The following is a 14,726-nucleotide window of genomic DNA, read 5'->3' as shown; positions in this document are numbered from 1 at the left end:
TTTACATCAAACACCTCTTGGGATGAAGGACACATACATCGAGACGATAATTTGAACTGGTTAGAGCACATTGAACAACTTAGCATCAAACTGTCGAAATATACATTTCTTCTTCGGAAATTGAAAGATATAATCTCTCAACAGGCGCTATTATCAGCTAACTACGCTTTTTTCCATTCTAATTCCATAGTACTAACGCAAATAGGATATTTATGTTGCAAAAAAAAGACCGTAAGGATATTATCTGGGGCTGGTTTCTTAGACTCCTGTAGACTTCATTTCCTTTCGATGAAAATAATGACAGTAAAGTATTTCCAATACCAATTGGAACAGCACAGAGAAGGAATTCCCGCCTCGACATAGGCGTCGGCATATTTTTTTTTTCAGTGGTAGTTTTTCAGTTACTTATTCTGACAATCATAGCAATTGATCACCCCATGAAAAAGTTATCTCAACTGAATTTTTCCACCATGGGTAATTATGAGAAACTTCGAAATTTAAGGTAGTTGATTTCCTACTCGAAAACTCTAAAATACAATGAAAACACAAATAATCACACCGAATTCTCGTCAAACATGTTTAGAAAATGATAGAGGCCAACAAAATTGCTATTAAAATCAAAATTCTTCTTCGCTATATTTGGATGAGGTGGAATCATCATCGGGTTGAATAACGATCGGATTTATGGAACTTTGAACATAATATGTGTTCTCTTCTTTTATAACGTGGGCCACACAGTTCTTCTACTCATCACTATTACCTACTTCATTCACCACTCGCCTTATTTTGTCAAGCACTACAGCATTCAAAGTCGGTGACTGATTACATTTCCGCAAGCTTTCTTTCATTGTGGCCGAAACCATTTCAATTGGCTTGAACACACAATAGTATGGAGGCAAACGTAAGAGAATATGACCACGTGTTTCACACATCGAATCAATAATATACTCTTTTTTGAAATTACGTTGTTTTATGGTCGCCAGTAATACCTTTTTCGTTGGAATCTCTTCGGGTATTTCCATGTCATGATTTCGCATGAAATCAACAATATCTGCTTTTTTTGCGTTATTGTTTGGTATTGTAGTCAATAACCGAGAATGATACGAAGCGTTATCAGCAGCAGACGAATCTTTTATATTTTTGGCCGACACAAGCAAAGCGTTAGGTACGAAACCCGGCACGCAAAATTATAACACGTTTTCCTCTTGAAGAAGGTGTGTTCAAAGCACAATACTTGGTTTCGTCTACCAAGCCATATTTGACAACATCATGGGTGTCAAACCAAGTTTCGTCGAGGTAGATTATATGTCTGCTGGATTCTCGATAGCTTTTCATTCGCCTCAAATATTCTTGTCGGAGTTGAACAATGCATGTCGATTCCATTATGACCATCCGATTGTTCAATTTTTTATATTTGAAACCACAAGACAATAAGACACCTCGTAGAGTTTCTAAAGATTTGCAATTGCAATCGGGATAGTCGAGTATTTTATACCAAATCATTTCCAAGGTTGGTACTTCACCATCACCATCAACGTTGGCGAATTTTTTATTCCTTTGTTTTCGTTTCATTGCATGATGAATGACATCCCCTATCTTAATGACTCGAAGAACTGTCGAACGAGATAGTTTCGTTAACTCGCTGAACTTGAACATGTAAGTCCTTATTTTCAAATTCCGGATCCCTGTCGATTGACACAGATTTCTCAGACATAATGTTATCATTTGTTCCAAAAGGTCTTCAGAAAGTCATATGGATGAAAGTAGTAACCAAAAACACTAAGATTTTCACAAAAATCGGTTTAAACAATGAGATTGGAACCTTTGGTGTAAAAGTTGGAAACTTTTTCTAGAGATCAATTACCCTAACACCAAACTGTCCGCTTTTTAATCTATTGTTGACAAATTAATTTGCAGGTAGTGGTTCCACTAGTTAATTACTGAAAAATCAATTAGGATAATCATCATTTAACAAACAAAGTCCACATCGGACCAAAAAACTTTAGGTATATACACAGCTAACCCTTGTCTTCAGATTCAGTATCAATTTGCTTCTTCTGAAGATGCTAACCTTGTTAGCCTACAAGCTAACAGGCGTACAAGCCTGAAATTTTTCTCTCTAATCATGTTATAATGAAAATGTCCGCCAGCGAGGTACTGCTGCTGGACGAACAAGATTCATCTGCAAGAATTTCCTCCGTGAGCAAGCTTGCACAAATATCTGTCAGATCCTACTGTATAACGACGGAAAAGGTGAATGTTTCGAATTTTCATTTGAAATTTATTTTCTTGACAAACTTGCCAGTTAAAAGCATCGACTAGTGTGGTGGGTGCCCTGCTAAGGCATCTCAGAATGAAGCGGAAGCTGTAAGACGTTATTACTTCATAATGAGAATAATTCTTCTGGCTCAAGGACTAGCACTATTCGAAAACGATTGATTAATAGAACGGTGCAGGTGATATCAGTTCCATCTCAGCCGGTCATCAATCAATACTAAATTAGCTACAATATATCCGTGAGTGCTGGTATCTCTAATGACCACTTCGAAATTGATGTTTACATCGATTAATGAATAATGTGATCGTGTCAACAAACAGTAGGTATATTCTTTGACGTCCGAAACTATCCTTCACGATCAGAGGTAATTTGAATTGGTTGAAAGTCAAACGGACGTAATCTGTAGGGTATGGAGGCTGAGTGCAGGTCCACAGCACTAAAGCCACATGTTACCCATTGTACATCCTCCCAAAAAGTTGTCCTCCTAGGTCATCGTCCATCCTGTCCTTTCCAGGAAGGTGGACAGGTATCTGGGAGACGTCACCTTTATATCGGCAGGTGTAGGCCCAGACGCGCCGAACACATACTCTCTTATTAACGATAATTCCGGATACTCGCATAGGACATTCCTGTCAGTCTCATCTTCCTGTTCACACATTCTGCATAGAGGTGTATCCACTAGCCCCATATTGTGGAGGTGTTTCCTCTGACACTGATCAGTCAGAAATCCTACTGTTAAGCGTAGATTTTTCCTGGTCATCGTCAGATATTTCTTCGGCGCCAGCTTCCCAGGGTCGCCCAAGGTGATCCTGGTAAGATTACATCCTTTGATTTCATCCCATCTCTTTAGGGATTGAGCATGAATGTGACGTTTGGCTAGTTCCGCCAGTGTCAGGTGTCACTGAATCCTAAAATTCTCATTCCAGCCGCTTCCTTGGCTAAAAAGTCGGCAATGCGATTACCTTTACTCCTGTCGTGTCCTTTAACCCACCTCAGGATAACGTTATTATCTACCGAGGCTTTGGCTAAAACTTGGAGGTACTCTAGTTCTAGCCCTGAGGTCAATAGGCCTTTTAAACGAATGACAATTAGGGTGTTCTGTCTCAAATACAAACATATTTTTAAGGGTACATGACAGCTCCCAAGGTTGAAAAAAAGGTACATGAAACCAACGAACAATCTTTAAATCGAACATCCGTTGCAAAGTCATGAAACGGTAGATGTCTCTAGTGGTGCCAATTTTCACTTTTGAAAATTCGAAAAATAACGACGATAAATAAAAAAATGAACAAATATTACCAAAATGATCAGTTTTTCCAGAACCGATGAATCAATTATCTCAACTGTCATTTTATATTTTCCATCAATATTTGTTGTTGGTTTAGTAAGATAAGCGTTAATGAACAAAAGCGCTCCACGAAAAATTAAGAACCGAGATAATTCTCGGAGCAAACAAAATTTGTATGGAAAAAGTATTTTACTTTTGCGTATGCGGCCATCAACCCGATATATAATAATTATTAAAACATGTTGACAGTTTCAATTCACGCCATTGTTGATGTCTACGACACGCGCTGTAGAAAACATATTTTCATTTCCCATTAGTTGAGAAAAACAGCAGAACGACGACGCAGTACTGTATTAGTTGTGGTAAACAGTTTAAAATAAAATGGCCGAATATTATACAGGGTGTAACATAAGTACGTTAAAATATTCAAGTGACGTATTCCTGAGACAATTTTAAGAAAAAAAGTCTATATGAACTTGTGTCCGAAAATGCTTCGTTTCGGAGATACAGGGTATTGAAATTGAATTTTTTTGTTCGCTTTTTGAAAATAACTCTTGCAAAAAATAAGTTATTTGCACGAAATTCAGTACTCGGGGTTTTTTTGACGTGCGAAATCATAATTTCGTATTAATTTTCATGTATCATCTAGGGGGTGCTGCGTATATTGTCATTATTTATTTCAAATTACCCTAACTTTTTTGACAGTAAACTTTTGGTACTTTTCATGAAAAAACCTAATTCCCACACCTTTTCCAAGTAAAAAAGATACACCTCCTCAACAACGCTGGAGGTGATCGTTTTTGAGATATTTACAATTTTCTACATCGATGCATATTACTTTATAGCCAAATTTGATTTCAATAATTTTTGTCTCTCTCCGCTTGCAAAGTTAATTAAATCGAGTAGGTTATGAAAGTTTGTTAATAAAAATAGAAGTTCGCTGTCACATTTTTAACTATTAATTGACAAATTCACAGTTCGGAGTTTATAAAGTGATTTTTTGGTACCATACCCGTATATGGTTTTTGCATACGGCTTGACTGACGGAAATTCAAGCGAGGCCAGACGCATCTATCCGGAAAGGTATCCCCGACGCGTGACTCCTTATGCAGCGACATTTGCGAATCTTTTCCGGCGACTTTCCGAATCTGGAAGCTTTGAAACAAATTCTGCAGTAGGACGGCCACGGACTACAAGAACTTTAGAATTGGAGGAGGCGGTTGTCGAAGAAATTAGTGAACATTCAGAGACAAGTACTAGAAAAATTAGTCAAACTTTAAATGTGAGTCACATGACAGTTTACATAATTTTAAAGGAACAGCAATTATATCCTTATCACATTCAGCGTGTCCAGGCACTTACGCTACGTAATTTCCAACTACGTATCGAATTTGCTCAATGGCTTCAAAGAAAAGTCGCAACATCCGCAAATTTTATCGAAAATCCTCTTCACAGATGAAGCAAATTTTTCAAGAAATGCTATCATGAACTTCCATAACAACCACATCTGGGCGGAAGATAACCCACATGCGATAACGCAAACTCATTTCCAAGACAGATTCTCTTTTAATGTGTGGGTAGGCATAATTGGGGATTATTTAATTGGGCCCTATTTTCTCCCCTTACGTTTGAATGGAGATGCTTACCTACGTTTTTTGGAACACGAGCTTCTCCAACTTATGGAAGTAGTTCCCATTGGTCTCAGAAATAACTCTTGCTTTATGCACGATGAAGCTCCTGCTCATTTTAGTGTGATAGCAAAAAATTTTTTAGGCGTAGCATGTCCCCAACGATGGATAGGGAGAGGAGGCACTGATCATTGGCCTAAAACCTACCATGTTTTGAAAAATTTTAACAAACTGTATTTCGAATCATTCTTCGTTAATCGTTTTATGGGAAAAAGTTGTTTATTTTGACGAGATCCACCACATACGTAGTTTTTGTAATGTTCTCAGCAATTTCACTTACCGCCCTAGGAGCTAAGTAATATGTATCGATATAGAAAATTGTAAATATCTCGAAAACGGTCACCTCCAGCGTTGTTGAGGAGGTGTACCTTTTTTACTTGGAAAAGATGTGTGAATCAGGTTTTTTCATGAAAAGAACCAAAAGTTTACTGCCAAAAGAGTTAGGACAATTTGAAATAAATAATGACAGCGTACGCAGTGCCCTCTAGATGTTACATGAAAATTAATACGAAATCATGATTTCCCACGTCGAAAAAACCCCGGGTACCGAATTTTGTGCAAATAACTTATTTTTTGCAAGACTTATTTTCAAAAAGCGAACAAAAAAATTCAATTTCAACACCCCGTATCTCCAAAACGAAGCATTTTCGAACACAAGTTCATATAGACTTTTTTTCTTAATATTGTCTCAGGAATACGTCACTTGAATATTTTAACGTACTTATGTTACACCCTGTATTTAAACCTAGCAAGATGCATAGAAACCCCGGTATAGTCACCGATTCGATTTTGTTTTGTCAATAGCTGATTAAAGAAATCAACCCAACTTTGTAGAAAGATGGTACAGAGTGGGCCAAATTGAACACTTTCAAAGCGAAACTCCTGTTTTCAAAGTAAATAGATGCAAACTGATGGCTGTTTCTGAGGGTCGAATTTTATGAGAAACTTAATAGGAAAACCGCATATCAATGTGTTTGAAAATGAAAAAATCTATTTAAAATCTGTTTTCCCGTTAACCAGCTCTCGCACCCCTACGAACCAGCCCTCAGAAGTCGAAACTTGTGTGAGCTAAGGATTAACGAGGTCTTACCTTTTAACGTGTCATTTCTAACACGAAATACTTATGAGTAATAAAAATTCACCCTTACTAGAGTGGTACGTACGAACCTTTGACCAATTTCATATTTCTAAAACATAAATGATAAACCAAAAAAGTAACTTACGTCTTATGATATATACAGAGGCAAGGAAGGCGCGCAATCACATCTCCTTTACATAATTCTTCTAAACATATAACACATTCTCCTTTGTCGTCAGTCAGTACGTCTTCTGCAAAAAAAAGTAAATGAAAAATTGAAGAAAAAATAGGGGGCTAGTTGAAAAATTTTTTGGTTTATTTTTAAATATGGAGTGTGTTATTATTATTAGAAAGACGTTTCAGAAGGTATGAGAGCCTTCATCAAATTCTCCACCGCCCTTTATTTAATAATACTATGAACTCACTATATTATGAACGGTGTTACCAGTTTCTCTGATCAATTTTGCATCCTCAATACCACAATAGAATGAACATAAATCATAAATAATTATCGTTAAAATAGCAGTTCTTATTAAATAAGTTGTTACGAAATACTAATAATAATAATAAATTGTCTTTATTGTCTCATTTTCGGCGCCATAATTTGACGTCATTGATGGCATATGAGGGTCAATAGCACTAAATCTAATTTGACGTTGTGTTATCATATATTATGTTTATATTTATTAAAGATAAAGAAGTTTTTATTCGGACATAGCACTCAATAAAGTGGCAAACCATAGACACGTGTTTCGGGCTTTTTGAACCATCATCAGTATGGTGCAGCCAAGTTTAAGGATGGGCAACACTTGGTTACCAGAAGATATAAATACAAATGCACGGGGCCGCCGGCAGGAGCCACCCGCATATTTGTGGTTTCAGTTAATAGGTCTTGTGTTTACAAGAAAATTATCAAAATCATCACGGAGGCAGCTATAGCTACCTGCGTGACATCCGGGTTCTTTCCAAGCGTACTATACTGTTCAGATTTCCCTCATAGAAGCTTTTCTTGGATCACACTGTATATTGTTGGCAATAATCGACACAGAGCTCAATATTTTCATCCGTTATCAGTCTTTATCTTTTTCCGAGCGGGTTTATAGTTTTCAATTTCTGTTTTCGACCTTCACGTAAATATTATTCCATTGTCGTTTAGTTTCAAAACAATGAAATAAAGCACCGAAATATAATTGCAATTAAAAACAGCCTGTTTACGTTCCGTAAAATGTATATCCGTACCACCGCGTGTTAATGGATAAGTACATTTTTATTTCGTGTCACGAAAATCGATACTTATTCATATTTAATGAACAGAAAAATTGCTATTAGATTAACAACTCGACCTTCAATTTTTTCAATGGGATATCAAACGTTCTCAAACCTGTTGAACTTCTCAACATACTGTAACCATCAGAACATTGAACATTTCATACTGACTAATAAGAAAGTTTTTCTTCCTTATTCAGAGGAATCGGGTAAATTTCGGATATGTAGTTGGTTAGTACCTAGTCCACTAGATGGAGTGACATTTTGTTGTTCGCTCCAACTTAGGAGGAGGAGTGAAATACTCTGAAAAATTTCCGATTTTCAATTATGGAATAGCATTCACTTTAGGTCGTTGATGGCCACTATCTTGCACTGACGAGTGGCTAATGAGCCCGAAACCGGTCTGCATGTGTGCCCGTTCCAAAATTGAAGGTCGACTCTTTCAGTTGTATTGCCAATTGCTTATGCAGAAAATTTTCTGTGAAGATTTCTGCACTGAAGCCTGTCGGATATAATCCAACGCCCTTCGTGGTATTAGTCAGGGGAGTAGTTGTTTTCTGATAGGCGTCAGTCCATTCAAACTACTGTGTAGGTATATACGAAACTGGCTTGAACGTTTAAATTTCATTTCTTTAGATTTTAATAATTTTGATGTTCGAATTTTTTTGGGCTATGACTGTATATAAGTATCACACGGATTGTGTTTTTCCTCTACGTAACTGCCTTACACAACTTGTTGAAAACCGTGACTCAGCCATGTCATCACAAATTCAATTTGTTAAGATTAAGATAATAAACAATGAATGAGATTCAACATTTATTGCTATTATTTGGTTTGAAGTACCCTGAATTACGTACAACGTGTGAAGATAACGCATTCAACAGATATTTGGAGAACTAAAGATTTATATTCGAACGTTTATACGATATGATATAAACAAGTAGAAATTCAAATAGAAATGTGTTTAGTTGAACCTAAATAGATACTAAACCAACTCAAAAGTTCGATATATATCAATGTTCTCTCTTCAAAGGCCAATCTAGATTTTAGTTCTGTGATTTCAATACAAACAATAACCCCATAAAACACAGAAAAATGGCATAGAATTGTCCAAAATGTCAATACGAATTAAATGACCGTATGTAAAAATGACACATCTTCTAAATGTTTTTGTTATCAATGAGTTATTTTTTCAATTAAAATCACAAGGAATTTACCAAAATTATAAAAGTAAAGTATACTATTTGAATTTGATATTGTGAAAATTAACTCTAAAATGATTGTCTATGTGTCATCTAATAAACTGATACTGAAAAATTCATATAACTTCAAATGTTTGCAAATAAGGTAAAATCCCATTGTATTTGGTAATTCAATCAAAATTTGTTGAAGCTCTTAAAATATACCCTACATACCATATTCTGACCCCTCATATCACTTAATATGAAATAGAGGAATGCAGAATCAAAGTGATTAAGAAGAATTTAGTTAAAATTTAATATTTGTTGTTTTCACTACTCTTGTTTCAAAACCTACTATCTTGAAAAATTTTGTTTTCTTAACTTAGGCCACTTTGATTTTTTCCCTTTGTAGATTAACACTTATACTATCAACATACCTGTTTTAGAGATAAATACTCCCAATTCGAAAGAATCACAGAGTGGACAAGACCTAGCATGAACATTGCCATAAGAAACCACAATTTTATACATTCAAATATCAGTTGTTACATTTGATTGTTTGTAGTGACCTTTTTACAATGACTAAGCAAACTAAAAAATATTGTTCAGTGAGCAAGTGTGATAACTATGAGGAAAGAAATATTCTGGCTTTCTACTTCTCGAATTTCATAAAAAATAAAACATTCTTGAACATACATGGTTTTTCAGAATTCCCCATAATACCAAAGTAACGAACTCAGAATAGGTAAACCGATTATTGACTGTACTCGTATGTAGTTTTGAAGAGAACACTTCAACTTATAAGAACAACATATTTTTTGTTTTCCCCTTAGTTTTGCGCTGACCTCAGCGCCACCTTGTGGTAATGATCCCTTCGAATTATTATTTGTTTTCTATTACTGGTGTCTATAGACAGCAAAAATCTCCATAATCGCAAAGTCGGCATATCACAACATTACATTCATATCAAATATTTATTAGAAATATAATAGCTTGATAGTCAAATTTTGAATGAAACAATATCTAACGTGTATTCCACCATCGCCCACAGTATATACAGACAAACAACGGTTAACTGGTTGGTGGATCGCGATCTGTGCTGTCAAAAATATGGAACTGCAATGTATCTTGTACCGACAAGAAATGCGTAAAGTATTCATAACAGTCGTTTATTGCCTACAGACGCTTTTTCCCTATCTTATTGTATTAACTGTCATTCAGTTTGGCGAGACAAGGAATGAATGTCAACTTACCGTTGTATGATAGCCGCGGTTTGGTTAGGCACATAACCAAATGACATTCTATGTCATCAGGAATCACAAATTTACTGCAAACTGGGCACTTGATTCCTGCAACAAAAACATATATTTCAACAAATTTATTATTTAGATATTTCATATACAGGGTGTTTCCTAAATGCGGTAAAAAATGTTCAGGAGTTAATTTTATGAAAAAAATGGCGAAGAGATACATTGTTTCCAAGACAATATGGTGTTGAAGTTTTCTACAAATTACACTAGCCAACAAATAAAAAAAAAGTTGTGGCTAATATTATAATGGCTATACATGAGAGTTTAAGGCATCGTGACTGAGACTTCAACATCAAATATTTTCCATCACGAAAAGATTTTGAGTAACAGTTATTTTTATTTTATAAAAAAATTTTCACATATTATAGGGAAATATAAGATCAAAACAAGAAAAGAAAAACAATATATTTTGAGGATAACAGACTTCATTTACAATACACATGAAAAAACATTCAAATGAAGTCTTTTGTTCATAACCTTTTTGCAAATGTTGACTTTCGTTTATATGTTTCATTGTCTTCCCTCATAAGGAACCAACAATAATCCCCCATCATTGTTGCATCCCATCTGCCTTGGTAACGTTGCTCCATTGTCAGTATGTCTTGGTGGATCCTTTCCCTTTGTTCGTCACTGACACTGGGAAAAATTCAAATGGGAGTGCAAGAAATGGATTTTGAGAGACATGCGACATCCCATTCTGCAGTAGTTTTCAAATGGTTCTTCTACAAGTGTTTCGTAATTTTCTACTTACTTTTTCGCTAAAAACTCCGAAACAATTCTTTTGAAAGAACTCCACGCAGCTAATTCAACATTACTTAATTTCTGATCAAACTGTTGATCACTTAGTAGTTTTCTAATTTGTGTTCCAACAAATATACCTTCCTTGATCTTTGCATCACTTAATTTTGGAAAAACGTGTTTAAGATATTTGAACGCATCACCTTCTTTGTCTAATGCTTTTACAAAATTTTTCATTAACCCCAGTTTAATCTATAATGGGATGTAACAAAAAGGTTTTTGGGATTAATAAAAGGTATATTCTTTACGTTAGCTTGACCTGAAATATACACTGTGTCCGTAAAGTATGGAACAAATTCATTTTCAGCTAAACAAGTCATTTTAAGAAATAATCCTGAAACACGTCGATTTTTGATGTTAATTTACCGTATTTTAAAATAATAATCTAATAACGTCACCGTCATTATTTTTAAATGGAACACCCCCATTTTGTCTCAATTTTCGGATTACTCTAGCTGAGCTGATTCCAAAAATGTATCACATGTTGATTCCAATTGGTACAGGGTGGACAAAAATACAGTAGTTGTGTGTGTGCTAATAAAGTAACGCATAACATTCTTTATTAGGTAAATTAACAATATTATCAAAAATACTTATTGTCTAGCGGACAGAATATGCTGGAATACATGACTTTATATTAAATGTTCGAACTGCAGCCCTTGCTGTATTTGACAGTAACCCAAACGGTGTACAAATTCTTGTTGAACCTTGTGTATGGTTTCTTGCGTAATATTGTTTATTTCTGTTCGAATTTTCACTTGTACATCTTCAATATTTGCTGGTTTCGTTTTATAAATAACATTCTTCAGATGTCCCCACAGAAAATAATCCAAAGGATTTAAATCTGGTGACCACGCTGGCCATTCAGTGGGTCCACGTCTATCAATCCACCTGTTCGGAAAAATTTCATCTACCTACCTTCTAACATCTACAGCATAATGTGGAGGTGCACCATCCTGTTGAAACCATAAACTTTCATCAAAACCTCCAGGATTGCGTCTGCTGGGAAATAAATTACGTAAAGTAGGTACGAGATACCCCCTTAAAAACTCAAGGTACTTTGCCCCGTTTAAATTACCTTCGATAAAGTAGGTTCCAATGATTCGATTTCGATTCGGGTTTTCTTTTGCCCAGTATCTACACTTCTGACGGTTAACCTCACCATTTAACGTGAAAGTGGACTCATCAGAAAAAATAATGTTTTGTATCAAGAGAGGGTCTCGGTGACATTTATCCATCATTTCTTCGCAAAATTGGAGTCGTCTATCGGGATCATCATTCTTGCATAAGTTTGATTTTATAAGGATGCCATTTTTCAAGCTTCAATAGTTTGTGTACCGTTGTTTTGCCAACACCGATTTCGCGATTAACTTTACGAACAGAAGTGTGCGCATCTTCTTCAAAACTCAGTAAAACATCTAATGCTGTATCAGCATTTGCAGGGGGACGACCTGATTTGCGTACATTTGCAACCGTACCAGTTTCTCGAAATTTCGTTTCCAGCTTACTGACTGTTGAACGCGTTATAGGTCTTTCTGGATATTTATCATTAAACAAATTGCACACTTCCATCTAAGTTCGCGATCTGTCTCCATACCCAATCATCATAAGTATTTCAATTCTTTGTTTTACACTTAACTCCATTTCTACTTCCAATTAAATCTAAGCAATCATTCGAATATTCACGAATACCAAAAATATTATAGTACTAAACTGTCACTGAACATCAATAAATTATTAAACAAATGATGATATTTCACAAAAAACTAGACGACTATGTTTTTTATAAATGTAGATAAGAAATAATTTCTTTCATATTCTGTCTGCTAGACCACAAGTACCAAACATGTTTGGAAACAGCTCATTTTTATTACTCTAAACATGTAGCACAAACTACAGGGTGTTACATTTAAACCAATTGCCGCTAGACAATAAGTATTTTTGATAATATTGTTAATTTACCTAATAAAGAATGTTACGCGTTACTTTATTAGCACACACACAACTACTGTATTTTTGTCCACCCTGTACCAATTAGAATCAACATGTGATACATTTTTGGAATCAGCTCAGCTAGAGAAATCCGAAAATTGAGACAAAATGGGGGTGTTCCATTAAAAAAAATGACGGTGACGTCATTACTCGAACGTAATTCACCCTGTATATTAGATTATTATTTTAAAATACGGTAAATTAACATCAAAAATCGACGTGTTTCAGGATTATTTCTTAAAATGACCTGTTTAGCTAAAAATGAATTTGTTCCATACTTTACGGACACAGTGTATTTATCTCTCGGAGACTATTATTTTACTTGATAATGGCTCTGTTTTGCTCTGCTGTTCCAAAGGCAAAGAAAAGAGCCCTGAAGACCTAGTAATAGTCCTATGACCTTTAGGTCACCACATATTTGCCACTTATACGTATTATAACTTCTTGCATTTAGAATAAGTTACTTTCGTGTGTTTCCTTCATGGCAACTGCATGTTCGAGAGGATTAGAGGGTCTTTTGTTACCATTATGGTGCAGAACGGATTTTAAACTTGTTTCAGACGAATTTATAAATAAACGCTATTCGTCCGGGTTATGTGTAAATCCTAATTTTTCCATCACATCATTTGGATTTACACAAACACACATTTTATCCTGCATAATAAAAAACGAGGATATCTCATGGTTACGGTTCCTAAATATTGTAACTTTGGTTTTAGGGGCTAGTAAATTCCATTGTTGTAATCTAGAACTAGAACCCTAGGTCCCAAACTAGGTCATTTAATTCAGGTTGTTCGATTAAATGAGGTGTTCTTCCTTTACTCTCGGGAAAATGAGAACCGCCTTTTTCTGGCACATCATGGGAATCTGCCTGGTCATCATACTTTTCCAAATCTTGCTCCCGATTTGCCGGGGGTGTTGGAACTGGTAAACCTTCTCCATGAAGAACCGTCCTGAATATGTTGACTTTTCTCATTTTATGAAAACTCGTTTAACAATGGTGAGGAAATTAAAATGTTTTGTGTTAATTGATTTTCAAAGATTCCACCAGTTTTAATTATTTTCTGTATGTAATCTGTCGTAGTCCACGTGGAAATCGTGGTCGTTCACTTAAAAGCGGTAATCATAGGGAAAATTGCTTTCCTTTACTTCAAAACAAACATATTGTCGATTGTCAGGCCCAGGAGAATTGTTTATATTTTAGTAAAAGAAAGAGTAGAATTAAAAACACATCAAAGGACTACGTAAAAGAAAAAGTAGAATTTAAAACACATCACAGGACTAAGATGGATCTGAAATGATGACTTCTTCAAATAACCGAAACCACTTTGTTTTTTTGCCGAATTTTCGACTTTTATGAAGTCATATATCTACTCGACTCAATCCCAACTATTTCTCTAATCGCCAAACTCAGTATGGCCGCAAAACTGCATTGTATAAAAAAAAACAATCGAACAAAACTGAAAACTTTACCGTAAACCACTCGACGGAATCGCACGTTCGCGTCGGCTTCTTCGTCCGGCACACACGATCCGATGGCTATTCCCATCCCCAGGATCAGATACCGAAACGCAACGGCATCCTCTACGAACAAATCGCCACCACCGGAAACACAATCAATCCGACAAGGGTTTCGGTGCCGTGCACGAATCCGGCGAGTTTGACCAACTGCACGAGAGGTAATGTTCCGGTCCGACGTTCATCCGGAAGATAAGCCTCGGCGTTTAGCCCGGTTGTTTTAAGGGGATACTTTGATGAAACTCGCGTTGAATATGACAACATGTAAACTTCAAAACCGACTACATTGGGCATATACAGGTAGGTCGAGGAAGTTCTAAAGGGCGAC

The 14,726-nt window shown here is 35.8% G+C and overlaps 1 protein-coding gene across 2 annotated transcripts in view; it reads right to left on the bottom strand.

Moving 5' to 3' along the window:
* Nucleotides 1-14,726, bottom strand: part of LOC111502523 (E3 ubiquitin-protein ligase ZNRF1) — a 52,503-nt gene that overhangs the window by 3,521 nt on the left and 34,256 nt on the right. For both annotated transcript variants that reach the window (XM_074176855.1, XM_023156622.2), the window contains 2 exons: nt 10,034-10,129; nt 6,478-6,583 (listed from right to left, as the gene is read on the bottom strand). In XM_074176855.1, the coding sequence (XP_074032956.1) occupies nt 6,478-6,583; nt 10,034-10,129 (202 nt within the window). The remainder of the gene's footprint in view (nt 1-6,477; nt 6,584-10,033; nt 10,130-14,726) is intronic.

The sequence above is a fragment of the Leptinotarsa decemlineata genome, unplaced genomic scaffold (assembly GCF_025532065.1).
Source record: "Leptinotarsa decemlineata unplaced genomic scaffold, Ldec_3_MD MMD2_tig00002082_RagTag_RagTag, whole genome shotgun sequence".
In the NCBI taxonomy this organism is placed as follows: domain Eukaryota; kingdom Metazoa; phylum Arthropoda; class Insecta; order Coleoptera; family Chrysomelidae; genus Leptinotarsa; species Leptinotarsa decemlineata.
Note: the sequence above shows the minus strand (reverse complement) of the source record. Positions and strands in the feature narration are given on the sequence as shown.